This window comes from Manis pentadactyla, chromosome 6 (assembly GCF_030020395.1).
Source record: "Manis pentadactyla isolate mManPen7 chromosome 6, mManPen7.hap1, whole genome shotgun sequence".
Classification (NCBI taxonomy): Eukaryota; Metazoa; Chordata; class Mammalia; order Pholidota; family Manidae; genus Manis; species Manis pentadactyla.
Genome location: NC_080024.1, coordinates 103,229,225 through 103,254,280, shown reverse-complemented (window position 1 = coordinate 103,254,280; position 25,056 = coordinate 103,229,225). Strand labels below are relative to the sequence as shown.

The window sequence follows — 25,056 nt, the reverse complement described above, 5'->3', positions numbered from 1 at the left end:
GCTGGCAGAGAAGTCTCTGGAATTACTAATGCCTTGGAAGAGCTGAGGTCTTAATTCCAAAGCAGTATGGAGCTCTCAGGTTTCTCGTTTCCCTGGCTAGTAGCAAAGTGATCCTTCTGGCCGTGGGGTTGTCCCTACTTCATCTAAAGTCATAGTGCCCTCCCTCCTTTCTGGATTTCCTGGATAGGTGTGGTGGTGGATTCAAGCTGGCTACACATTCTTTGTCACCTTCTCCAACAGGAGCTGGATTTTATCCCCCCACCTTGAATCTGGGCTGGCTCTGTCTCTGGAACCACCAGGTTCCTGCAGAAGGGCACCGAGCAGCTGTGGGCCCCGCCCTCCGGACGGCCGCGGCTTCTGCTGCGTCTCCCTTGGAACACTCAGGTGTGGGACCCTCCCCATCGGAGCCCCGGTCTCGTGCTGGGAGACCCCCACCCCACATGCAGATGCCCACAGCCCAATCACGCCCCCAATGACATCCACGCAGCGCGAGAAGCCAGTCCCACAGGATCGTGAGCCAGAATAAAAAGTTGTTTGAAGCAGCCAAGTTTGGGTATGGTTCGCTCTGCAGCAATAGGTAACTGAAATCTGTACAGGGAAAGCTCACAGGGGGGAAGATTTATCTCGCTAACCAATGCAGAGTAACAGGGCCTGGGACATAATGCTTCCTGAGTGGAAACTGTTTAGCACAGGTGATGCCATCCTTACCCATTAGCGGGTTTTGATCTCAAAAACAGGCTTCAGCTTTTAGGCCTCTTTTCGATGCTCAACACAGAAAAGTAAAAAAAAGAAAGATTTCATTTTAATATAGTCTCACCCCCAGCACATGTGTGTCACACAGACCTTATTTTTTAAACAGAGTTTATTGTATTTAATACATTATAAAATTTGAAAAATTGTAGGAAAGCAGCAGGCTCAAACTGGAGCAACTCTAACAGGTAATAATTCTGGCCCCTTTGCAAAACCGATCAGTTTAAAAACAAAGTAATGTTCACATCTGTGAGGTGGACAAAAAAGTGTGATCTCTGTACAAACTACATTTAAAATTTCGTGTCTCAGGTCTTCTGGATGCAATGTGCTCATGAGAGTTTCTCTGAAGTCCTGCCTGGTCCCCGCCTAGAGACACGAAACTTCCATATGCAAAGAAATGAAAGGTGTTAAAAAGCAAACATAAAGGAGAAAGAAAGACAAAGGGAAAAGAAATAGTGATGGCTGTTGGCATGGAGACTGCAAGGAGACGCTTCCTCACTGTTCATGGCTTGTTCTTGGTCGGAGGCCTGGCGCCCAGGCCCCTTCACGGCCACCACAGCACCAACCATAGCTACCACCTTTTTTTTGTCTTTTTCTTTTTCTTTTTTTTTTTGCATTTCCTACCTTTTGACATATATATATATATATATATTTATATATTTTTTACACCTTGAGGATATCACTATTCCAACTGTTCCCATATGAATACAGGTGTGGTCTCTATTGGATATAAACGTGTCTTTTTATTCAATTTTAGGTCCAGGACTTGGTTTGCTGTCCCAACTGCACATAAATGTCCCTTTTTTGTTTGCGTTATTTGTTGTGTATGTTGTTTTCCTTTTTGCATAAGAAATCTGTCCGTTCAGTCCAGAGGCTCCTGCTTTATCCGGATGACGGAGGGCACGCGGGGCGTCCGCCTCAGCTCCCGTCGCAGGACGTATTCGCTGAACTGCGATGAGTCCACTCCTCCCCCACAGGAGCCCACGATTTCAAATCCTCTTTGCTGCAACCTCTCCAGGACCTGTGAGGGGCCGAGACAAACATCAGGTTAGGGACGAGATGTGTCCTTTGGGTCACATAAACAGCCCAAAGAACTGTCTCAAGGTCTGAGATCACGTGCAGCTCTGGTCAACCTCATCTAAGCTCTAAGTCGGGGTTTTCGCTTTCAAAGAAGACTCTGCATTAAAAGGCAGGAAGGAGGGTAAAAATGTTTCTCATACCTGAAATGCGCCTCTCTATGCTTGCTTTGCACATGCCAGTTCACTTACTCATTACAACCAGTTGTCCTAATGGGTGGTTAGCCCATTTTATGGATGAGAAAACCAAGGCTCACAGCTAGTAAGTGATGGGATTGGGTTTCCCACTCAAGTCTGTTCGACTTCAAATCCCATGTCTTTTACAAATGTGCAAAAAGAAAGGTTCACGATTCAAAGCTCACTTACTCTTAAAATATACTCTCTGAGATGATAAAGAATATGGAAAGACTGACAGTACCTGAATTTACTCAGCTAGTGATTCATTCTCAACTCTGCCACTGTTCAAGTTTCCTGATACTGAGTTATATGTATTTCAGTTTGGGAGATTGATACATTTTCAGTAGCAGAGAAAAGAGATGATTGAAGACAGATGAAGTTCATCTACAGGTTCTCAAATTTGTGGCATTTGAAATAGGTTTATTGTTTTTGTGCTTTCAGAGGCAAACATAAATGGTGATAAGATAGTAGAAAACATACCAAAAATAAAGGTATTTTAAACTTTTTATATAAACATTAGCTATATAACTCTTGTTTAATTTTGAAATCAAATATCTAATGCCAGATAGATCCCTGGGTTTGTCACTACACGTCTCAAATGCAGGAAAGAGTTCCTGCAACTCTTTTGTGGGTAAACATGCAAGAAACTGACCTAGAGCATTCTGTATCTTTGGGAATTTAACAAATATTAGACTTGTAAATGCCCTGCCAGGATTCTGCATATAATTAAATTACTTCTACACTACTCTAAAGGCAAGATGACTTAATCAGAACTTTAAAAAAAGGCCTGGTTCAAATTTTTTTTGGAATGAAATGAACTGTTACTAAAAAACTTTCAAAACATAGTCAATATAAAGTGAACCCTTACAGTTTTGTAAAAATTACCATTGTTTGTATGGAAAATATAAGATGGTATTTTGGAAAACAGCTAACTAGATGAGATTGGAGCTCAAGAACTAAACTTTCTAAAAATTAGAACTTCAAATGCTGGCAAATTGAGAACAAAAACCAAACCAAGTCCTTATGAGAACAAAATGAACATTGCACCTTGCATTGCTCTGTTTATGTAGCTATAGTCACAAGGCACACGCACACACCAGTCAGCAAAAGGACAGGAGGAGAGAACAATCCTGAAGTTCAAAATCAGGATGTGCTTTGGTGGTAGGTGAGTAAAGAGGCAAAGAGCAGCTCACTCTATGATTCCCCAGCAGAGGCAGGCACACAGCCCGGCAGCAGGAAAAACCCCAGTCTGCCAAACCACCGCGCTGGAAAGGATTCTCTGCCGTGATTAGCAAAGGATTTACCAAGGACGCCATGAGCGATAAAGAACCTCACTCCGACACTGTTTGTCTTTCAGGTATTGTTGGGTTGCTAGATTACTAATATTGGGGAAATCCCTAAGCTTTCTCCCCAAGGAGTTTGATACACCTACTAGGATAATTATTTAATATAATCCAGTGTTATCTTGGATGTGGTCAAAGCTTATTTCAACCTAAAGCAAACACTCGGACCTCTCAGCCATGAATTTTTAAACATCAACGTATTAATTGCAAAGTTCCTTGAGGTTCAAGATCATCTGAGAATATTAAAATCACTCTGGGGGCATCATGTCTCCGGGCCTTATTGCAGAGCCGCTGAATGCCTGTTTCCTGGTGGGCACAGCGGGGAGCTAGAGTAGGTCACGGCCCCGGCATCCGCCAGCGTTAACCCAGTGGAATTCTCTGCATCTGACCGGACTCGAACGACGGGGCAGCTCACCAGGCATATGAAGTTATGACGGTTAGTTCGTGCCTTCTGGGGTGGGGCCAAGGCTCTGCAGCTGCGGGCGGGGGTCCTGGAAGAGCCTAGGATGTGTCCTGGCTCTGTGTGGCTCTGCCCGGCAGGGCGCGTGTGGGACGGGAGAGGCGAGCAGGGCCCCGCGCAGGAGCACTGCCTGGGGCTGCTCGGGGGCACCCCTCTGCCCCCTAAGGCCCGGCAGCCGCCCCGCGGCCCACGAGAGCAGCCCTCCAGCACAGCTGGGCTTAGTTTCTGCCAGTTTCCTGCCAGTCTGCCCCCAGAGACTTGTTCATAAATCTCTAAAATCCCAAGTAGCTGTGGAGCCATCTTCACGGGGCAGAACGGTAGCGTGGGTGCTTCTAGTTCTCAGCTGTGGGAGCGGTTAGGTTACCATTGGACAAAGTCACGGGCCCGTTCCCATTAAAAAGGGAAAAAACCCAAACCCTCACGCCACTGACTTCAGATCCTTTTGAGTCACACAGGCCTGATGACCCCGGTGTGCCTCGCTTTCATCGGCAAGGCAGGGGGTGAACAGGGCTGGCTTACCTGTTCCGATAGGTAAGCTGCCTGCACGTGCTGCCCACAGCCCAGCGCGATGACCACGTCCACCAGCATCTCAGGCATGTGGCAGCCCACGGGGTGGAAGCCCAGCTTCCGAGTTCCGCCCTCAAGCCGCCTCCCATAGAAAATGGCAATTTCATTCATTCAGTTCTATCCAAAATCTTAGTCCTCCTTGGCTTACAACCTGAAGCCATTGCCAGAAAACTTCCTTAGCTCTATGTTCAAGATGGTCCAAATTGGGCACTTTTCGTCTGCTGCTTGGACCATGGCTGTCCACCTAGTCCCCTTGCTGCCCCTGTTTCCCACCTGCGGCTGCACTATTCATTTTCAAACATGAGTTACCTCCAGTCACTCTTTTGCTCCAAATCCTCACATGGCTTCTATTTTACTCACACAAGCAGACGGACCAAAACCCAAAGAAACCAAAATGAAAAGACCGCGGAGAGTCACCTCCCTCTTCGAGGCGACCCCCGACCTGTCTGTGGGCCCCGCAGGCCTGGTGGGCTAGCCTTCCCTGTCCCGGACTCACTTCCATCAAGCCACCCTGGTGTTCACCTTACACCTGCCAGCCACACTCCTACCTCAGGGGCTCCAGAACTTGCTGCTCTCCGTGCAGGACATACTCCATCCCAGACACCCTCTTCTCAGTCCCTGACCAACACTTAGCGTCGGTTACTGTTTGCCCCCATTCCATTCCTGTAATACCAGTTCCATGAAACAGAGCTGTTGTTTTCATTCTGTATCTCCAGTGCTCAGACTAGCACTTGGCGCCTAGTAGATGCTCAGTAAACACCCTGGACCTGAATGAATGCTGTAAGGGGTGACTGCACTCACCTATCCGACAGAAGGGTCACCACACGAGGTCTCCCAGCTCCCTGGAGGAGGGGCGCTGTGCAAGGGCAAGGGTAGGGAACAGCCCTGCGTGCCACCCAGTGCCACCCAACAACACTCTACCTGGACTGAGTTGAGGTGGCAGTAGCCGTTCAGTGGAAACCGGATGACGTGAGTGGAGTCGTGATTCCAGCCCGCATTGACGGAGTTACACATCACGTCACCAATTTCTGGAAACACTTCCTCTATCAAGGATTTGTCCCCGCTGAGCGTGATCCTCTCTCCCAGGTCTGGGGCCACGCGCACCACAAGGCACTCACAGGGCCTGGAGAAGCGACCAGTTTCTCTGTCCTGCTTCCACCTTTCCATCTCCAACAACATGGGCTGAAGCTGAAAATATTTTGCCTCTTCATATAACAAAGTGTAGTCCTGAAAAAAAAAAGGTATTTTACAGTGTAAAAATACAAAGTATGGAAAATGCCCACAGAAAGGAGGCGATTTTTCCCACCTCTGTTCTTTCAGTAATCAAATCTGGGTGTAATTTTTCACTTGTAACACGTTCGTACAGTCTCAGTTTGATTCACTCATTCATTCAGTCAGTGATAATGAAAGGAGCTAAGGTATTAGGGCCTTCTTCTAACTGAATTGCTCACTTTAAGGCTACTTAAAGGCCTTTTATTTTTATGTGAGTTAAGTCCTGTAATAGCCATAACTGCCCATAAATTTGGAGCCATTATTATTTCCATTCTGCAGCCAAGAAAACAGATTTGGAAGGATTCACCCAAGACTTTTCTCTGCTAGAAGGAAAATAATGCCTCTGGGTGGCTAAAGTTGAATAGTGTTGGTGAGAAGCAACTATATATCCTCTCGGATGGAACACATATACGGCTGAGGTGTGGGGAGCACAGCTGTGCACCGTTCCCTTGAAGCCCATGCTCCTGGTCATCTTCAGCGGCAGCTCTGGGACTTCTCAGGAGGCTGGGGGTGGGGTGAGGGCGGGGGGTGGGGTGGGTGGGTGCCTGGAGGGCATGCGCGCTGCTTTTACCTAACCTGGGGTGTTGATCTGTGATGGTTTGGGGAGGCTGACGCCTTCCTACATCAGCTCTCGGTGCTGCCACCATGAGCCAGAGAGGCAAACATCAGGCTCCAACTCCTGCAAGAGAGGCACAGGAGCGGAAAGCTCTGTCACCAGACGTTAGGATGGTTTCTTTTTGTAGATAAAATGAAAGTTCCTGTGGTCAGGATTCTCACCTGGCCCTGGTTGGCCAGCTCACTACACACGTGTGGGCAATACGTTGCTATTGACTACAAAGAGCTCTGCCCAGTGCTCTGGGCGACACGGTGGCATGGCTGCAAGGCTGCGCGGGTGGAGAGGCCCAGGAGCAGAGACCAGCTTGCTGCACGCAGACTTGCTCTGAGTGGATGAGATTCTAGCGACTGACCTGCCACCGTGGGAATAAAGTTGGGTATAAGTCTTTCACCCTAAGAACGTTCCACTGTCATTTCTTTGGTCTCACTGAATCCAGTGAGACCAGTGAACTTGCCCGGGTCTGAAACCCACTGGCCAGACACCTTTTCTCTTGCTTAGAAAGAAGCTGTTGAATGAACAGAGAAATCTGGCAAGCAGGTCTTGAAACACGTGCACTGGCCGTTGAAAGGGAGGACACGAAGGATGGCGGGCAGGAAGCAGCTTGGAGCAATGTTTTCAAGCAGGTCAATGTTATGTCTAAACACAGCTATATAAACGAGATAAGTGGATACTCGTCCAGACACGTTGACTAAGAATGTTTTAATCAACCGACCCAGGCATATCTACTTTCCTCACGGACTGCAGCTGGCAGGCGGCACCAGGCGCCCGCAGGAGAGTCGAAGTGCTGCTCCGGGCCTCGGCGTCAGAGACCTCAGCCGTCTGGGCAGCACGAAGCGTGGGCAGAGCATGGCCACTGGAGCACTCTTTTTATTTGGCACTTTGCTCTTTTTCTTGCACATCTCCCAGCAGCGGCATTATGCAGGGCTCCCAGAGAAAAAGGCAGAGAGGCGAGAATGGAGTGTGGGCTTCCAGCTCGATCACCGACTTCCCACACCGAGAAGCCCGGGCCAGGTGGAGATGTTATTGCCAGTCCTCATCTGCAGAATGGGCTGCTTCTCTAGTCCATCTGCTGCTGGCAGCTGGGTCAGCCAGGACTTGGTTTCCTATAGCAGAGCAGCCCATTGCTCTGACTGTCTTCAGTTTGCCTTTTGTCACCTGCTCAGCCTCCTGACCCACAGGAGATCTTGTTTGGCTTGAGGAGTTGAGAACTAAGCTGAGGTGTGGCCGCTCTTAGGGCAGAACCAAGGCCTCCTAGCCCAGTCTGAGGGTGGGCGTGGGGAGCACCGCTTCTTCTGGCCTCCTGGGTCCCCCTTCAGGGACCTTGCCATCTTCCCATCTTTGAAATACACCGCCTGTGAGATGCTGACCTCCGTCCTTACCAAGAGGCCAGCTCTCAAGGAGATTTAAAAACAGCACTGAGGGTAACACAAGCACCAGAGGCAAGAATGTTGCTACCACTTTTTACTTTCCTGTGAGATTTAATGACAAGGACGAATTGGGGCTCCAGTGAAAATATGCCATTGAGTCTTTGAATTTTAGAGTAAAGGGCTTAGGGCAGTGTGGATGCAGTGAAGGTTCTCACCTGGCCCTGGTTGGCTAGCTCATTACACACATGTGGGTAATATATCGTCGTTATTGACTCTATATAAAGAGCTCTGCCCAGTGCTCTGGGTGACATGGTGGCACTGTTGCAAGGCTGCAGGAGAGCAGAGGGTGGAGTGGTGGCAGTGCCAAGGACAGAGGCTGAGATGGCTGCAGGGGTACAGAGGCCCAGAGGCAGAGCCCAGCTTGCTGCATGAAGACTGGCTCTGAGCGGACGGGATTCTAGGGACTGACCTGCCACCGTGGAAATAAAGTTGCGTATAACCCTTTCACTCCAAGAACGTTCTACTGTCATTTCTTTGGTCACATTGAATCTATAGTGAACTTGCCCGGTGCTGAAACCCATTGGCAAGACAGGCAGACTTTGCCCTATGGAGGAGTCCTTTGTAACATCACTGAGTAGTGACCATTCAGCCTGACTGAATGCTTTCAGCGACGGGAAACTTACAGTCCAACAGGGCACAGCATGTACTCTGTTGGTAGCTCTGTCTTGGTTAGAATGACCTGGAATTCCCTGTAACTCCAGCTTATGTGTTCTAATCCTGTCCTCCTTAGTTAGAGATCCTAACTTTCTTTGACATGTTAACCCTTCAAACATTTGAAGACAACTCTTATGTGTTAATATTACTCAGGCTGAAAATACCCAGTCCTTTCAGCTCTTTCCCATTTGTTATGACTCTGAGGTCCTTCAACCTTGGTATGGACTTGACTTTGTCAACACACTTCCTAAAACCAAAGCCAGAACTGGACCTAACGGTTCACATGTGATCACGTGCACCGTTCAGTCACGGTGTGGCTGGACACTAACCACTCTTAACACAGCCTGTATTAGTTTCCTATCACTGCTGTAACAATTCCAACACACTTTGTGGCTTAAAACAACACATGTATTCTCTTACAGCTCGGAAGTCAGAAATCTAAACTGGGTCACCAAGGCTGTTTCTTCTGGAGGCTCTAGGGGAGAATCCATCTCCTTGCTTCTTCCAGCTCCCAGAGGCTGCCTGCGTTCTGTGGCCTGGGGTCCCCTATCTTCCCTACTCTGCTTCCGTTGACACATCTCCTTCTTGGTCTGACCCTCCTGCCTCTTCCTTTCACTTGTACAGATCTCGTGAGTACACTGGGCCCATTAAGATTACTGCCGTGTAAGGTGACATATTCCTAGCCTCCAGGAAGTAGGCCATGGGCATCTCTGGGGGCCAGTGTTCTCCCGAGCAGGTGGAACAAGGCTGCCTGAGCTCCCAAGGCAGCCCCCTGAAGGTGAGCCCCACAGCTCACTCTTTGAGCTCATATATGCACACATGGAAATCCCTACACCTGTCTTCACCAGAGCTGCTTTTGAGCTAGGTTTTCCTCATTCAGCGTTCGTGAATATTTTTAATCCCCTGTTAGTTATCCCTCTTCAAATTGCATGCTGTAGGTTCTGAATTCGTTCTAATGTATTGAGAAAATCTGGATTCTGCCACCCAGTGGTCTAGGTCTCCCTCCTATTTTTTTGTCATTTTCAACTGGGTATTCTGTTCTAGGTGTGAATCATTTCTTAAAAGTACCGAGAAGACAGGGCTATATATAGGCCTTTGTTCAGACTGATGCTCAGATAATAAATGAAGGCTCTGGATTTTGGCAACTGAAGCAGTTAAAAAATCTATTGCTCTCTGATCCTCCAGCCTGAGATGCCTTGCTGAAACACTGTGTTTGGGTGGGACTCCAAGGGGAGGCTGAAGATGTGGGAAGAGCCCAGCTCTCCATACTGCCTAGAGAGTCTCCTTAATTTTGAGGGCTCTGGTCCCCTTATCTGTAAAATGAGGGGAGTACATTATATTCAGTGTGCTTCCAGCTCTGATCCGTGGCAAGTCTATGTCTGCGACGATACCCTGAACTACCGGTTTGTCGATCGTCACCTGGAGGTACTGTGGCTGACAGAACTGGGGGTCACAAGTCCCCCTCTGCTGACTCCGAATCCTCACCACCTTCTTTCACCCTCCAAGCCCACAAACCACAGGTGGGGCAATTCACTCTGAGGTCTGGCTGTGGACTGACAGGGCGCCTCCCTACATAATGCTGTTCACACTCACTGTTATCTCCTGGAAGATTAGGAAATGCCCCTGGGAGACTTCTGGCCCTGCTCAGAGATTTTTTTTAAGGATCCTGCTAGTCATTGCAAAAGCGAAGGCTTAAAAAGGGCTCTCACGCTGCCACCAGGGACATGATCTCTGGGCCTCGCCTCGAACTGCTTCAAGCCGCCAGGTGTTCCTTCGCTCTCTTGACTGTCAGGGCCCATTTCTGCTTTGCCACGCTGTTCCACCAGGTCTCTGGGCAGAGCTGCCGTCTGTGCTGGTGGCGGCAGACACGAGTGACAGCTGAGCACAGCTCCCCATGCCAACCTGCCCCCAAGTGTCCTCCAGCCCGACATCTAAAAAGGTGCCCGTGGTTACCATTTTCTGCATGGTTAGGCTCGTGCTGGCCCTTTGTTTTCTTGGCAGGCGCCTTTATATTCGTCTTTCTCCACTTCCTAGCACACAAGTCCAGTCCCGGCTCAGCAGAGCGCTCCCCGCAGAACCGACTCAGAGCCTAGGGCTGCTTTTCTTTAGAAACCTTTTCCTTCTTTCCTTTCCCAATTAGGATCATTCAACTTTATTGTCTAACTCCCATACTTACAAGAGTTTATCACGTTTCCTTTTAGATTTTCAGGCTTTGTGCTCATTTCCTTATGGTGCCTGAATCTTTTGAAATCTTCCCTCAGCTTCAGTTCATATCTGACAATACCCACCAGTCCTTTCTTTGGTTTTTACAAACTCCAGACAACTGGGTCTCTTCTTTGCACGGTACAAGGTGGAAATGGCCAGGAGCTTATGGAGCTCCCGTCCCAGACCTTCTGCTGACGGAAATGAATCCAGAGCATCCGGGTTTACTCTCAGCAAAGCAACCCCAGAACATGTTAGATGCTGTCATTCTTTGCCCTGCTCATCATGACAATTTTATCTAATCTACTTAAGAAAGCTTCATCCATATTTCCTGTTTAGCCTTATATCCAGTTAAAGAGAAATAGATCTGTTCCTGTTCACTTTTTGTACTATTATCATGTTTAAGTAATTTTAAGATCCTAGAATGTATATTTTTAAAATAACTTTTTGGGGGGAGATTTGAAATGTGTTTTTGAGGCAAAAAGATCAAGTTCCCATTTAATAAGCTCAGGTGAACAAACTGAGCTTCCCTAAGACCCTGGAAGTCGGTACATGGAACAAGAAGGTAAATGTGGGTGGACTCCAAAATGCAAATGGACCGTATTTCAAAAGCTTATTTCTTGATTAAATATTTGGAATTCAGAAAACATTTTCCTAAGAGGGAAAAAGTGATGTATATAGTATATTAGTTTCCTATTGCTGCTGTAAGAAATTAGCACAAATTTGGTGGCTTAAAACAACACAAATTTATTCTCTTGTAGTTCTGGAGGCCTGGCATCTGAAGTGGGCCTCACAGGCTCAAGTCAGGGTGTCAGCAGGCTTCCCCTCTTCTGGATGGTCTAGCAGAGAATCGGTTTCCTTGTCTTTTCCAGCATCCAAAGGCTGCCACATTCCCTGACTGGTGGCCAGCAACCCCATCACTTCCTTACATCTGACTCTGACCCTCCTGTCTCCCTCTTTCACTTGTAAGTACCTTTGTGATTCCAGTGGGCCCACCTGGATTATCCAGGATAATCCCCTCATTTCAAGACCCTTAACTTACATCTGCCAAGTCCCTTCTGCCATGTAAGGTGACACATTCCCAGGATCTGGGGATTAGGATGTGGACACCTTTGGGGGCCATTATTCAGCCTACCACATGCAGTTACTGGTTCCACAAAACAGCTCAAAGGTTTATTTAACTTGTTATGTACTTGAAGTTTTACATAGTAGTTGACAGGCCCTTGTACTCAAAAGGCAATTCACCCACTCACTCTTTTTAAACTCTTGTTATGTGCCCGATGCCATGCTAGGCTCTGTGCACACAACGAGGGTTTCCCCGTGGGGAATGCATCCCATTCCTCTGGGGCTCTGCAGGCTTGTCCCTGCCCGCTGCTCTGGGCGGTTCTGTGTAAACACACTGCCAGTATGTACATATCAGGGGACCCGCAGAGCAGGGGTGCTGAGAAAATCAGGGGAAATAAAAGCTTACATTTCAAAAACAGCATCCAAGTAGTAGTTGTCATAAGAAAAAAACATCTCTGCTGGACTTATCTGCTTTAGTTTTAAAGATACTTTTTTTGAGGGGGAGGTGGGCACCACAGTTTTTTCAGTTTGAGGTTTGGGGTGTCTAAAGTTATTAATTTCCCTGGCTCTGCAGTACTTCTGTGGGCTGGCATTCTTTCTTTTCTTTTCTTTTTTTTTCTTAGAAGGATTTGTTTTTTAGAGCAGTTTTAGGTTCACAGCAAAATTGAGGGGAAGGCACAGAGATTTCCCATACACCCACTGCCCCACACATGCACAGCCTTCCTGGTCATTAAGCTCCCCACCACCTGTTACAGCTTGAACCTGCCCTGGCATCATAACCACCCCAAGCCCACAGTTTACATTAGGGCTCCCTTGCATTGTACGTCCATGGGCTTTGACAGATGTACGGTGATGTCCATTACAGTATCATACAGAGTAGTTTCACTGCCCTAAATCTCTGGGCTCCACCTGTTCATCCCTGCCCATCCTCCTATCTCCCTTCTTTTTTCCAAAGCCCAGAAGGTCTGGGCCCACTGGCTCCTTTCCCTGCTGCACCTGATACTTCCCGCCAGGAGGTCTCCTCCCTGCTCAGTGGCACCAGCTTCCAGCTTCTCCCAGCTACTCTTGTTTTTCTGGGATGAGGATACCCAGCCTGGTTTATCCTGATGGAAATGGAAGCAGTGTCCCTTCTCTGCCCTGCCACTGTGTCCATCCCCCGTCTTCCCAATCTCTTGGAGGAAGGCTAAGTGTACACAGGTGATACAGGGCAGACTGAAGGCAGGTGCACCTGCATTGTGAAGCAACACCTGGGCTTGGCAAGCCACCCGGACACCACTGCTGCTTTCAGGCCTGATGTGAACGTGCGGTGAGGGCAGGGGCTACAGCTGCTACCTGAGATAGTGCCGGGCTGGCAGGGCGGCTGCTCGCCTGCCTCCCAGGCCTCCTCCTTGCTTAGGCAGCTAGTTCTGAGTGCCCACCTCTGAGGCAGGAGCCTTGGGGAAGGAAGGGAAGTGGCCTGGTCAAGGTACGAGGAGTGACAGTCTCTGCACCAGGCATGAAAATTCTAGGCAGCAGCGGCTGAGACATGGGCTGGGGTAGATGTCCGAGGCGGGCACTCCCTGCAGTACTGGAGAGAAACTTCCTGGGGTCTCCCCAGCTCAGCACTCTGCCTTCTTTGAGAAGGTTGGAGCATCAGGAGCATGTGTCTGGAGGCCATGTCTGTGTTGCTGCCGCTGATTAGCTAATGATGTGTACTCACTGGAGTGTGAAATCACCCAAGCCTCGGATGATTCTCTGTGGAACCAAGGGGGGTGTTGCTGAGGCAGGGCCGTGGGATGGGCAGCATCCTAGAAGCCCGCGAGCCCCCACGACGGGGTCCTTGGAGCTGCCCTGGCCCCCACCCCTGGGAGAACACTCCCACTGATCCAGTGAGACAGACCAGCCCCCTTCCCGCAAGCACTTCCCTCCGTTCCTCTTTACGCTAGATTTTAGTCTCAGCTGGGGGTGGTTTTGACCCTGGAGGACACTGAGCAATGTCTGGAGACATTCTTGCTGTCAAAACCTGGCATCTAGTGGGTAGAGACAGGAATGCTGCTCTGTATCTCACAAGGCCCAGGCCAGTCCCCTGCAAGAATTACTTGGCTCACAGTAGTAACAGTGTGCGGTGACGAACTCTGAGCCTGGCGTAGACCAAGTGGCAGCCCAAGGCACACACAGCATCGGGAACGGTGGTTCTGCCACACACGTTTGCTAATGTCATATAATACGAAATACATACACTGGAGATGTGTTCTCACAAAATGTTTAACTTAAACTCAAACCTTTAGATATAACTTGCAGTTTACAGGAAATTAGAGGATAGAGTGGTGGGCTAAACTACATATGACAAGGCAAGCAGACAAATCCAGTCAGCAGGACATGCTCTAGGGCAACTGGCCTGGTCTCTTAGCCAGTCAGCATATAAAAAAGGAGCGTTGCTAGACAAGAAAAGGAACGGACATAACTGGAGTCCATGTGTGGTCTTGGATCAGATAGTCTAGGAAAAACTACCTGTAAGGCACATTTTAGGGTCCCCCAGGGAGATGTGAATCTGGTTGGTGTATTAGAGGACAAAAAATGTCATTGAAATGGAAACATAGAGATTACTGTCTGAAATAAGCATAGAAAAAGATCCAGAAGGCAACGCGCTATGATTTTAACACTGGCAATCTGAGTGGTGGGAAGATGTTTAAGCTTTTTTTTTTTGGCTTGTCTGTATTTTCATATTTTTTACAACATACATACACTTTACCTACAATATTAAAAGGCAGGTCTATCTGCATTTTGAAGCCGCACCTGGGCTTGGCAAGCCGCCTGGATGCTGCACTGCTGCAGTTCGGCCCGATGTGAGGGCACGGCGAGGGCAGGGGCTGCAGTGCTATCAGAAAAGGTACCAGAGCTCGGGACTCGCGGTGTACCAGGGATGACAGCTGTGTGTGCGCTCCTGTGTGCACCCAGCCTCCACGCACAAACAGAAAATAAAGCAGCAGTGAACAAACATGTATGCCTGGAGCAGAGGGACAGTCACGTCCAAAATAAAACACTGCACAGGAGGTCTACAGTCTCTTCTCTGGAGAACAGATTCCAGTCACTTACATGCTGTTCTGAACTATGAAGTTATCTAAATTGTTAAATGGGTAGCCAGCTCAGATGGCCTATTTGTGGAAAGAGATTTTAAAGAGTGTAGAATGCTGTGATTTCAAGAGTTCATGCTTTTGCTCCAGCCAGTGTTCAATAACTAGAGAGGGAAGAAGGTGATCAAAGACCCCTCCTCCCAGCAAACTCAGTAAGAGATTCTGTCTGTATGCCAAAAGCTGTGTTCCTTTTCCAAAGTCACGAAATAAGCCCGGGGGAGGAAGGAGCACCTATTGTACTGCCCCGGGCCAAGTAGACTGAGGGCTGGTCGGTAGGCGCCTGTACTTGGGATCCACGCAAACTGATGGCTGGTGTTGCAGTTCCCGCATCAGCCGCAAGGGCTGAATGGCCGCCTCTGCTCCTTCTCCCTGAGATGCTCCTCCAGGTTCCAGAGGCCGTACTTCACAGCCTTTCACCCAGAGGTTCCCTGGGAAACACTGAAGGCCCCAGGATAAGTGCGTTTCATTTGACGTACTTTTTGTCTTTCCTCCAAGCATGGGCTACAGCTAAAGCCTTAGCCAATTAAAGGGTGTGTGTCTTGTACTGAGAACTGTTGAACAGCAGATCTTTCAGGGCTCTGGAATCCTAAGGGGGTGCCCCAAGGTGCAGAGACACAACTAGCCCAGTCCTAGCTAGGCAGGAGACTGGTGAGTCCTTGAGGGACGTCCCCTGGAATCGGCGACAGCTAATCTTCCATGCAAAAGTTTTTCTCTCACCAGCATCTAACCTGAATGCTCTTGGGAAGTAATAGTGCCTGCCATGTTTAAATGTGTTTAAAATACTCAGTTCCATTTCAGAAATATACTGCAACTAAAAATGAAGGGCTGTTATAATTTTCTAACTGTAATTCCCCATAAATTGTTTCACATCCCCTGGCCTCTGCATTGCTTTTAATCATGGGAATCATAAATTAATATATTACCCTTTTAAGTAACTTAGGATGATGATATTTTACACATGCATATTTTATATTTTCCATTCAGTCCTATGATTCTAAATAGAAACACACTACCTACATATATTTAGCTTCTGGTTTCCCATGACTCTTTTGGCCCTTTTCTGTTCTGTTTACATTAATTAATACTATGCAATTTTTCTGTGATGAGCATTTTGAACTCTAGAAAAACTTAAAAATGTCTCTGCCTGTGAGACCTTACAAAATAGACAGTCAAGATACAGACACAAAATATCCAGAGTTCAAATATAAGAAAGTATATGACTAGGTATGAACCAGAAGTGGGACTCACTTCACTCATTTCTTTATCCACCCATCCATTCATTCATCCATGCCACATGTATTTGCTTGCTTAACCCATGGCAGTACTGAGCTGGTGTGACAGACACTGCTGGCTAGCTTCCCCAGTGGTTATTCCCAACCCCTTACCCACTGCTGATTTCTCTCACTATAGAGATTTAAAAAAAAAAAAATCACCTTTTCAGCATCCCTTGCAGCTAGGGAGGCTCAGTACTAGCCACGAAGCTATAAAGGGAATTCCTCTCCCTCTGTGGCCTGTCTCAGTGAAAAATGCCAAAGCCACCTACCTTAGGAAGCTGAGAGTTACTCTGCACCTTTTCCCCTTCTTCACCTGCTGTATAGACTCCATCAGTGAGTCTTTCCATAGGACCTTCCAGATACCCCTCCAGTCAGTCTTGGTGGGGTGGGAATCTTCTGACAAGGACAAAGTCTTATGATTTAAAAGCCTTTTGTCCTTTTTCCTGTGAATGAAGATGTCATGCCTGGAGCTGAGGCAGTCACCTTATGACCTTGAGGAGACAAGCATGAGGCCGAAACATCAACACTTGGAGTGGCAAAGCAAAAAGGCAAAGTCCTGGTCCTTGATAACATCACTGAGCAGAAACCGCTGCCAAGAATGGACCTCTGACTTCTTATGTGCGAAAAACAAATCTCCATTTGTTTAAGGCTCTGTTAATTGGCCATTCCAACTCCTGTTACTGAAAGCATGTGTAAGTTATAGCTGGGCATTCAGTGCTCAACAATAGTTAACTATTGTACACCATGTGGCCCCAGAGAATTAGGGCGTACAGGCAAAGCTAAGCTAGACTAGGCATGGGACAGCTCAGTGATGAATATGATGAATCTAAGTGACAAATAAAGGCCAGGAAAACAGTATCATGCAGACAGAACACTCTGGGGTGAAAAAAATGCTGTGTTTGAGGAGCAAAGAGAAGTAGGGCAAGAGCGGGGTGAGGTGGGCAGGGGCTGGAGCCCTCCAGGTCTCGTGGGCTCCATGAACAGCTAATGGGAAGCCCCTGCAGACTTTCAAGCTGGAGCAATTCATGATACATGATCTTCTTTCAAAAGTGTCCCCTGGTGAGGGGGAGGGAGAGGGGGAGGGAGGGCAGAGGGAGAAGGGCGTGGCTCTGGGAGGGCCGCAGGAGGGATCCTCAAGGTGTTGGAAATGCCCTGTGCCTTGACTGTCATGTCAGTATCCCAGAGTGACATCCTATAACTGTGCAAGATGTTACTTCTGGGGAGACTGGGTATTACAGGTTCTATTATTTCTTCCAACTGCATAAGAGTTTAAAATGATCTCAAAATAAACAGTTTAATGAAAAAATATCTCTCCTGGTTCCAACATGGAGAGTGGATGAGATAGGTAAGGATGGGAGAGAGGAGAGCAATTGTGAAGTGACTTCAAATCATCCAGGGAGCTGCTGGGCCTTGGCCTAGGCAGGTGGGGTGAGAGGGGTGGACTGACTGGAGGGGTATCTGGAAGGTCCTATGGAAAGACTCACTGATGGAGTCTATACAGCAGGAAAAGAAGGAGAAAAGGTCCAGAATGACTCTCAGCTTCCTAAGGTAGGTTGGCTTTGGCATTTTTCACTGAGACAGGCCACAGAGGGAGAGGAGCAGGCTTCATGGTGGTGGTGGGGAGGGGGAGGCAGGCAGGGCTAGTTCACGTTTGGGCAGCCCAAGTTTAAGGAACTGTGCACTATCTAGGCAGAGATTTTGAGTGAGCATTTGAAAATGAAGTTGGGGTTCCTGTGGCCAGGATCCTCACTGAACCTAAACCACTTGACGATGGAACTGGCCTATTGCTAGGCTACTGCTTCCACACCCACAGGCAATAAGCTATTATTGACTGAGTCACTATTTAAAGAGCTTGGCCCAGTGCTCTGGGTGGAGGCAGAGATGATGGAGTATTATAGACCTGCAGACTGTTGGATGCAGACGTAACTCTAGTGTCTGAACTACCACTGGGAGAACAAGCCAGGTAATAAACGCTTTCATCCCAAGAACATTCTACTATCATTTCTGTGGTCACATTGAATCCATAATGAACTTGCCCGGGGCTGAAACCCATTGGCAGGCAATTGGCATACTCAGCATTATTTATTGTTGACCAAGGAAAAAGAGAGGCTGCCCTTATGGGAGGGGTGCTTCAGCGGGCTGCCCCTGTGAGTGGGGAGACAGTGGCTTGTCTCCTAGAGGACTGGGCCCCACCCCAGGACTGGAGGCAGGTGGAGGTGACACCTGAGGCAGTAGGGGTGGCCCTTGGTATAGTAAGTAGGTCTTTTGAGCGACAGAGTGCCCGTGAGGCAGCGGGGACTGTGGGTTGGCTGCTTCTCATAGTATTAAAAAAGTCTACAGATGAGAAGAACACGCTCCTGAAAGAGACACAAGAAACGGCAGCATGAGAATGTGAGCTGTGAACTGCTGTGGATGTGTATTCATTGAAGAATGAAATGGCATTGATATGAGAGGAGGCAGCACAAGGACGCTGGCAGCGAGGTGCCGCTGAAGAGGTAAAGGCCATGAAGGAAGAGGATGGATTCCCTGCAGAAACCAGAAGAAGAGGCAGTGCGAGAATGAGAGCTGTGAGGCCCAGTGAAGGAGGTAAAAGATTCCTTACAGAATGAGACAGCAGTGCTGCCAGGTGCTCTGAAGGAGGAAAAGGCCATAGAGGAAAAAGACAAACACCTGAGGGAAGCACAGGAGGAGGTGGCACGAGAATGCCAGCTGTGAAGCATTGAGGGGAAGGTACGAGAGCTATTGAAGACTGAGCTGGCATTGCTGCGAGGCACAGTAGAAAAGGTAAAGGGTGTAGCACAGGAGGCACTCAGGGGAGGGGAGAGAAAGGTGCCATCAGCCCCGGAAATGGAGGAGGGAGCTGGGGAGGGATGAAGGGGTGGTGCCAGGGGCACTGACTTCTCCTCTATTAAAAGCATGACTAGTGGTTGTAAAGAAAATAAAGACACGACAACAGAGGGTTCCCCTAGGAGAGATACAGGCCCCTCCCTAGGTTGTTGAACACACTATGCTCCACCCCTATACTCAGGCTGAGCTGGTGGATTTGGGCGCCCAGTTTAGGCAGAAGCCCTCGGAGTCAATACCAGCTTGGCTCCTGCATCTGTGGGACTTAGGGGTGGACAGAATTGTTCTGTCAGGATCAGAGATGGAAAGCTGGCTTCCCTGATGGTTTAGCCTGCCTTGAGGCAGCGGTTACAAAGTGCACATCAGACCCTAGAAAATAACTACCTCCTCAGTTGGCTTATGGCTGCACTTCATGCTGTGTGGCCCACTTGGGGTGATTTACCATCCTCCCCTGCTAGATGGCAGAGGTATGCTGAGCTCCAACAGGTGTTATGGGAGTAGGCATAAAAAATACCATCTATAGTCCAGGGAATCATGGCCCAGATGAGGAGCCTTTTACTACAGGGAAGAGAAATATTGTGCTTCAAATGGCTCCCACATCCCTCTATGGGTCTCCAGTGGCCATTCTTCCCCCTCACTTAGGGCATCCCATAAGCAAGGTGACACATACAGTAGCAGACTTAGGAGAGGCTGAAGCAATGAGACCACAGAACGAAATAAGATCTGCTACTCAAAAGAAGAATTTAAAGGGCCCTGTGAAGGTGACAACGACCCAGATGTAGGTTGATTTAATGCAGGCAAGAGCAGATGGAAGGAAATTAGATGGGAAGTCAAATAGAATCTTACTGGAGCTATGGCAACAACTGAAACCAGAGCAGCAGTTCCAGCCATTAAGAACAAAGAGGCAGAGGCCAGAGACAGAGCCACAAGTCCTGCCTGTGTGTTTACAAGACTTCCTGTTGGAGAGTGAGTCAACCTCACTCAAACACACAGAGGAAGATGATTGGGGAACAGGGCTTGACTGAGGGGAAGGTTGAGGTACCTGCCTGAGGGACCGGGGATGACCAGAGGCCACATGTTGAAATAGCTATCCATTGGTCTTCACTGAACATACAGTGTGTCCTGGCTATGGTGAACACAGGGGCTGAATGTTCACTGATTCATGGTAACCCTGAGTGGTTTCCTAGGATCCCCACTATCATAGATGGATATGGGGGTAAGGCTATCAGAGTGAAATGAGCCCAAATCCCCTTGGAAATAGGGCATCTATCCCCAAAAGAGTATACTGTATATCTTTCCCATCCCTGAGTATATTTTGGGGATTGATATCCTGCAGTGTCTATGGTTGCAGACCACTGCAGGTGAGTTCAGACTGAGAGTACGTGTGGTGAAGGCAGTTCTGAGGGGACGTGCTAGGCACCTGCCCATAACTTTGCCTGTGCTTCAAAGGGTGACTTATACCAACTAGCTAACCATTGGTCTTCACTGAACATACAATGTATCTTGGCTATGGTAAACACAGGGGCTTAGAATTTGTGCCAAGTGAGGGATAAACATTCTCCAATAGCCTAGAAAACTCAAAAAACTCCTCTAACAATGCTACAGTTGTAGGAGTAGAAAAGGCCTGGACTTTATCTATGACTGCTTCTGGTAGAACTTCAGTCTTACCTGACCAGACGACCCCCAAGAATTTGACTGACATACCAGGTCCCTGAACCTTGGTGCTATTCACAGCCCATCCTTTCTCCTGTAGATGTTGCAGCAGTCTAGGTGCTGCACCTTCTAGATCTGAAAGAGAATCAGACGTGAGCATGACATCATCAATATAATGGTACAGCTGCATGTTTGGTGGTTTCTCCCATGTAGCCAAGTCCTGGGCTACAAGTCCATGACATAAAGAAGGCCTGAAGGGCATAAAGAAACTGGAGAAACCCTTCAGAAACTGGAAAAGGTGGGTATTATAAAGCCCACCCATAGTCCTTTCAATTCCCCAGTGTGGCCAGTAAAAAAGCCAGATGGCTCCTGGCGTATGACTGTGGATTACAGAGAACTGAATAAAGTCATACCCCCTATGCATGCTGCTGTCCCCTCTATTGCAGACCTGATGGATACCCTCAGCCATGAACTAGGAACACACCATTATATGGTAGGTCTTGCTAATGCCTTTTTTTCCATTGCCATTGAGCAGGAAAGTCAGGAACAGTTTGCTTTCACATGGAAAGGATGGCAATGGATTTTCACTGTCCTCCCACAGGGATACCTCCACAGCCCCATCATCTGTCATGGACTTGTAGCCCAGGACTTGGCTACATGGGAGAAACCACCAAACATGCAGCTGTACCATTATATTGATGATGTCATGCTCACATCTGATTCTCTTTCAGATCTAGAAGGTGCAGCACCTAGACTGCTGCAACATCTATAGGAGAAAGGATGGGCTGTGAACAGCACCAAGGTTCAGGGACCTGGTATGTCAGTCAAATTCTTGGGGGTCATCTGGTTGGGTAAGACTGAAGTTCTACCAGAAGCAGTCATAGATAAAGTCCAGGCCTTTTCTACTCTTACAAATGTAGCATTGTTAGAGGAGTTTTTGAGTTTTCTAGGCTATTGGAGAATGTTTATCCTGCACTTGGCACAAATTCTAAAGCCCTTATACTCGTTGGTATGAAAGGGTGTCAGGTGAGACTGGGATGACATATGTGAATCTGCCTTTACTACAGCAAAATAGGTAGTCAAGGCCGTGCAGGCCTTGAGTGTAATAGACACATCAAGGCTCTGTGAGCTGGATGTTCATGTGACTAAATACAGTTATATCTGGGGTCTCTGGCAGTGGCTTGAATGAACTTGCCAGTCTATCGGATTCTGCTCACAACTCTGGAAAGGGCAGAGATACTTTGATAGAAAAACAATTGGCTACCATGTATCATGCCTTGCGGGCTACAGAACCCATCACTGGAATGGCCCCGATAAAGGTAATAACCACCTATCCCATCTTGGGGTGGATATGAGACTGGACCCAAAAGCAAAGGAGTGATGCGGCACAAACACACTGGCCAAGTGGGGTGCTTACCTACAGCAGTGTAGTGCCCTCTCTAGTAGCCCCTTAAGTGAAGAACTCTAACGCTTATTGGGGCCTGTGACATATACTAGTGAAAAGCAGGAAGAATTTACTTCAGAACCATTCATAGCAGAGAGTCCTTATTGGGAGCAAAGAGCCCCTATACCTGAAGATGCATGGTACACAGATGGCTCCAGCCATGTGCAGCCCCCAAAATGGAGGGCCATAGCTTCCATCCTAAGACTGAGACAATATGGATGGAAGATGGTGAGGGGAAGAGCAGCCAATGGGCAGAGTTGTGGGCATTATGGCTTGTGATCAGCCAGGAGCCCTCCCCTATAGTTGTCTGAACTGACAGCTGGGCCGTCTATTGGGGCTTGACCCTGTGGCTACCAACCTGGTACCATGCCAACTGGCTGGTTGGTCACCGACCCCTTTGGGGACAAGAATTGTGACAAGACTTATGGGCCTGTGGTGAGACTAAAACAGTTACAGTATATCATGTGACAGGTCATTTGCCACTGGCAACCCCAGGAAATGATGAAGCAGATAAATTGGCCAAGATACATTGGCTAGAAGGAAAGCCTGCCTCCAATGGTTATATCAGTGTTTGTTGCATGCGGGGCAAAAAACAATGTGGGCTGTAGCCCGTCGATGGGGCTTGCCTTTGACCTTTGAAGAAGTTAGCAGAGTCCGGCAGGAGTGTGTCGTGTACTCCAAAAGGGACTTACACCGAGTTCCACAGCAACATGGGACAATAGCTAAGAGGCCGATACCCCTTGTCAGGTGGCAGATAGACTATATTGGGCCTCTTCCTGTGTCAGAAGGATATCGGTATGCCATAACTTGTGTGGACACAGCTACTGGACTTCTGGTTACTTTTTCCACCCATTGTGCAGACCAGCAGGTGACCAAAAGAGGCCTGGAGCAGCTCTATGGCAGACCACAGGTAATTGAGAGTGATCTGGGCACCCATTTTATTTGACATGCACTGTAAGAATGGGTATGACAGCTGGGAATCAAGTGGCAGTTTCATGTGCCATACAGTCCTACCACAGCAGGCATGATAGAGAGGCACAATGGCTTGTTAAAATCCGGACTAAAGTCAGATACCAATAGTCTGCAAGGATGGTCAGTTCGCTTATGGACCATGCTATGGCGTTTGAATGAGAAACCCTGAAAGGGAGCTCTGAGCCCCACAGACATGTTAACACATAGTTGCCTCCCCTATACAACTGCAAGTACAAACCAAGGAAGAATCACTGAAGCTGAGGTTCAGCCACCAGAATAACATCTTGCTGCCAGCACCAACTGCACTGAACCCCGGAGACTCCATTAAGTGGACGTGGCCTTGGACCTTTCAACACATGGACCAATGATGGCTGGCTCTCCTGGCACCTTGGGGACAAGGCCTGGCAGCTGGCCTCCTGTGAATTCCTGGAGTAACAGCAGAGTGGCCCCCAAAGATCACAGTGGTATATCCTAAATGGCCAGTAGGCAGGAGCATCTTACCGGGGAGTGTGGTTTTATCATAATTGCCAGTGCATATACCTCCAGTAGCACTGTATATAGACCCTTCAGTAACCCCCACAGGGAAAGGAGTAAAAGTATGGTATACTAGACCTGGAAGGGATCCTCTTCCTCCTATAGTCCTATCACGGGACCACTCTCTTGCATGCATCCTACCTGATGGACAAGATTTACCTATGTTGGTGTCATTAAAACATGTTTCTTATCTCCCCTAAGGTCTTTGTGGATTGGGAACCTCCTCTGGCTTGAGGATTATTATAATTTTTGTTACCTGTATCAAAATCTTGTTTTATCTTAATTTTTGTTATTATTTCTAAGTTGTTGTTATCCTCTGTTGCTGTTGTGGAATCTGCTTACAGTGCTCCAGCTTTCTTGCACAGGGACCATTGCGGAAGATTGAGAGAATGTAGCCTGCGATGCAAGAATCCTGGAGGGTTGGAGTGTGGGAAAAATTGGGGTTCCTATGGCCAGGATCCTCACTGAACCCAAACCACATGATGATGTAACTGGCCTGTTGCTAGGCTACTGCTTCCACACCTGTAGGCAATAAGCTATTATTGACTGAGTCACTATATAAAGAGCTTGGCCCAGTGCTCTGGGTGGAGGCAGAGACATGGAGGATTACAGACCTGCAGACTGTTGGATACAGACATAACTAGTGTTTGAACTACCACCGGGAGAACAAGCCGGGTTATAAACCCTTTCATCCCAAGAACGTTCTATTGTCATTTCTGTGGTCACACTGAATCCATAGTGAACTTACCTGGGGCTAAAACCCATTGCCAAGACAAAAGGCAATCAAGTCAAAATGCCACTAACGGTGGAACTTCCCTCTTTCACCCCATCTCCCCTCACTCCACTGCCTTCCTTCAGCAAAGCAGAGGAGAGAAAGCAGGCATCTCCCCACTTGCTGCCTTGTCACACTTTCAGCCATCCCCTCCCTTCCCTCACTGGTGCTCCCAACATGGGGAAAAAGGCCCGACCTCATGGGGACACCCGACATCTGAGGCCCAGGCACTGCTGTTGCCCGTGCCCCCTATCGCAGGGCCCTCCTGTCTCTCAGCTCCTCCCTCATCTGTGGTGACAGGGCAGGCCTCAGCCTCATTACTGTCTCCACGGGGGGGGGGGGGGGGCAGCACCTGCCTTCCAGAAGCAGTCCTGACTTCCTCTTGGCAATCAGGCCAGCCTGCAGCTAGCATGAGAGATGGCCTGCCGTCCTCAACGGTGCAGCTGGGCATCCCAGCAGCTTTGGGCCTGCTTTCTGAGCCCAGCCAGCGACCTCTGAGGTCGGGTTTGAGCAGGTGCAGCCCCAGGTGGAGACTGAGGGCTGGAGGTAGAGATTTCCCTTGGGCCTCGGGCTTCCGGGGCATCTCTAATCCTGCTAGTGTCCAGAACTCCATGTAGGAGGCTTGCCGGTGAATGAAATGGCCTGAGAGAAAGGCAGGAAAGGGGTTCGAAAGTTGGCACGGAAAGAAAAAAACTGTCCATGGAAAATTACTCTTGAAAATCCACTAGGAAGGTGCCATGTTGGAAACAGACCGTTAATATATTTTCCTTCTGGAGTCGGAAGAGATCATCCCTGATGAAGTAGCTGGCTTTCATTTAGGAGCTGCATCGCACAAACGAGT

The 25,056-nt window shown here is 48.4% G+C and overlaps 1 protein-coding gene across 4 annotated transcripts in view; it reads right to left on the bottom strand.

The window, feature by feature from the left end:
* Positions 1–844: 844 nt before the first annotated feature.
* Positions 845–25,056, bottom strand: part of KCTD1 (potassium channel tetramerization domain containing 1) — a 175,504-nt gene continuing 151,292 nt past the window's right edge. For 3 of the 4 annotated variants that reach the window (XM_036914254.2, XM_036914255.2, XM_036914251.2), the window contains exons 4-5: positions 5,295–5,600; positions 845–1,771 (exon numbers count right to left, since the gene is read on the bottom strand). In XM_036914254.2, the coding sequence (XP_036770149.1) occupies positions 1,613–1,771; positions 5,295–5,600 (465 nt within the window). In that variant the 3' untranslated portion in view covers positions 845–1,612. The remainder of the gene's footprint in view (positions 1,772–5,294; positions 5,601–25,056) is intronic. The other variant, XM_036914252.2, reaches the window with a different exon arrangement.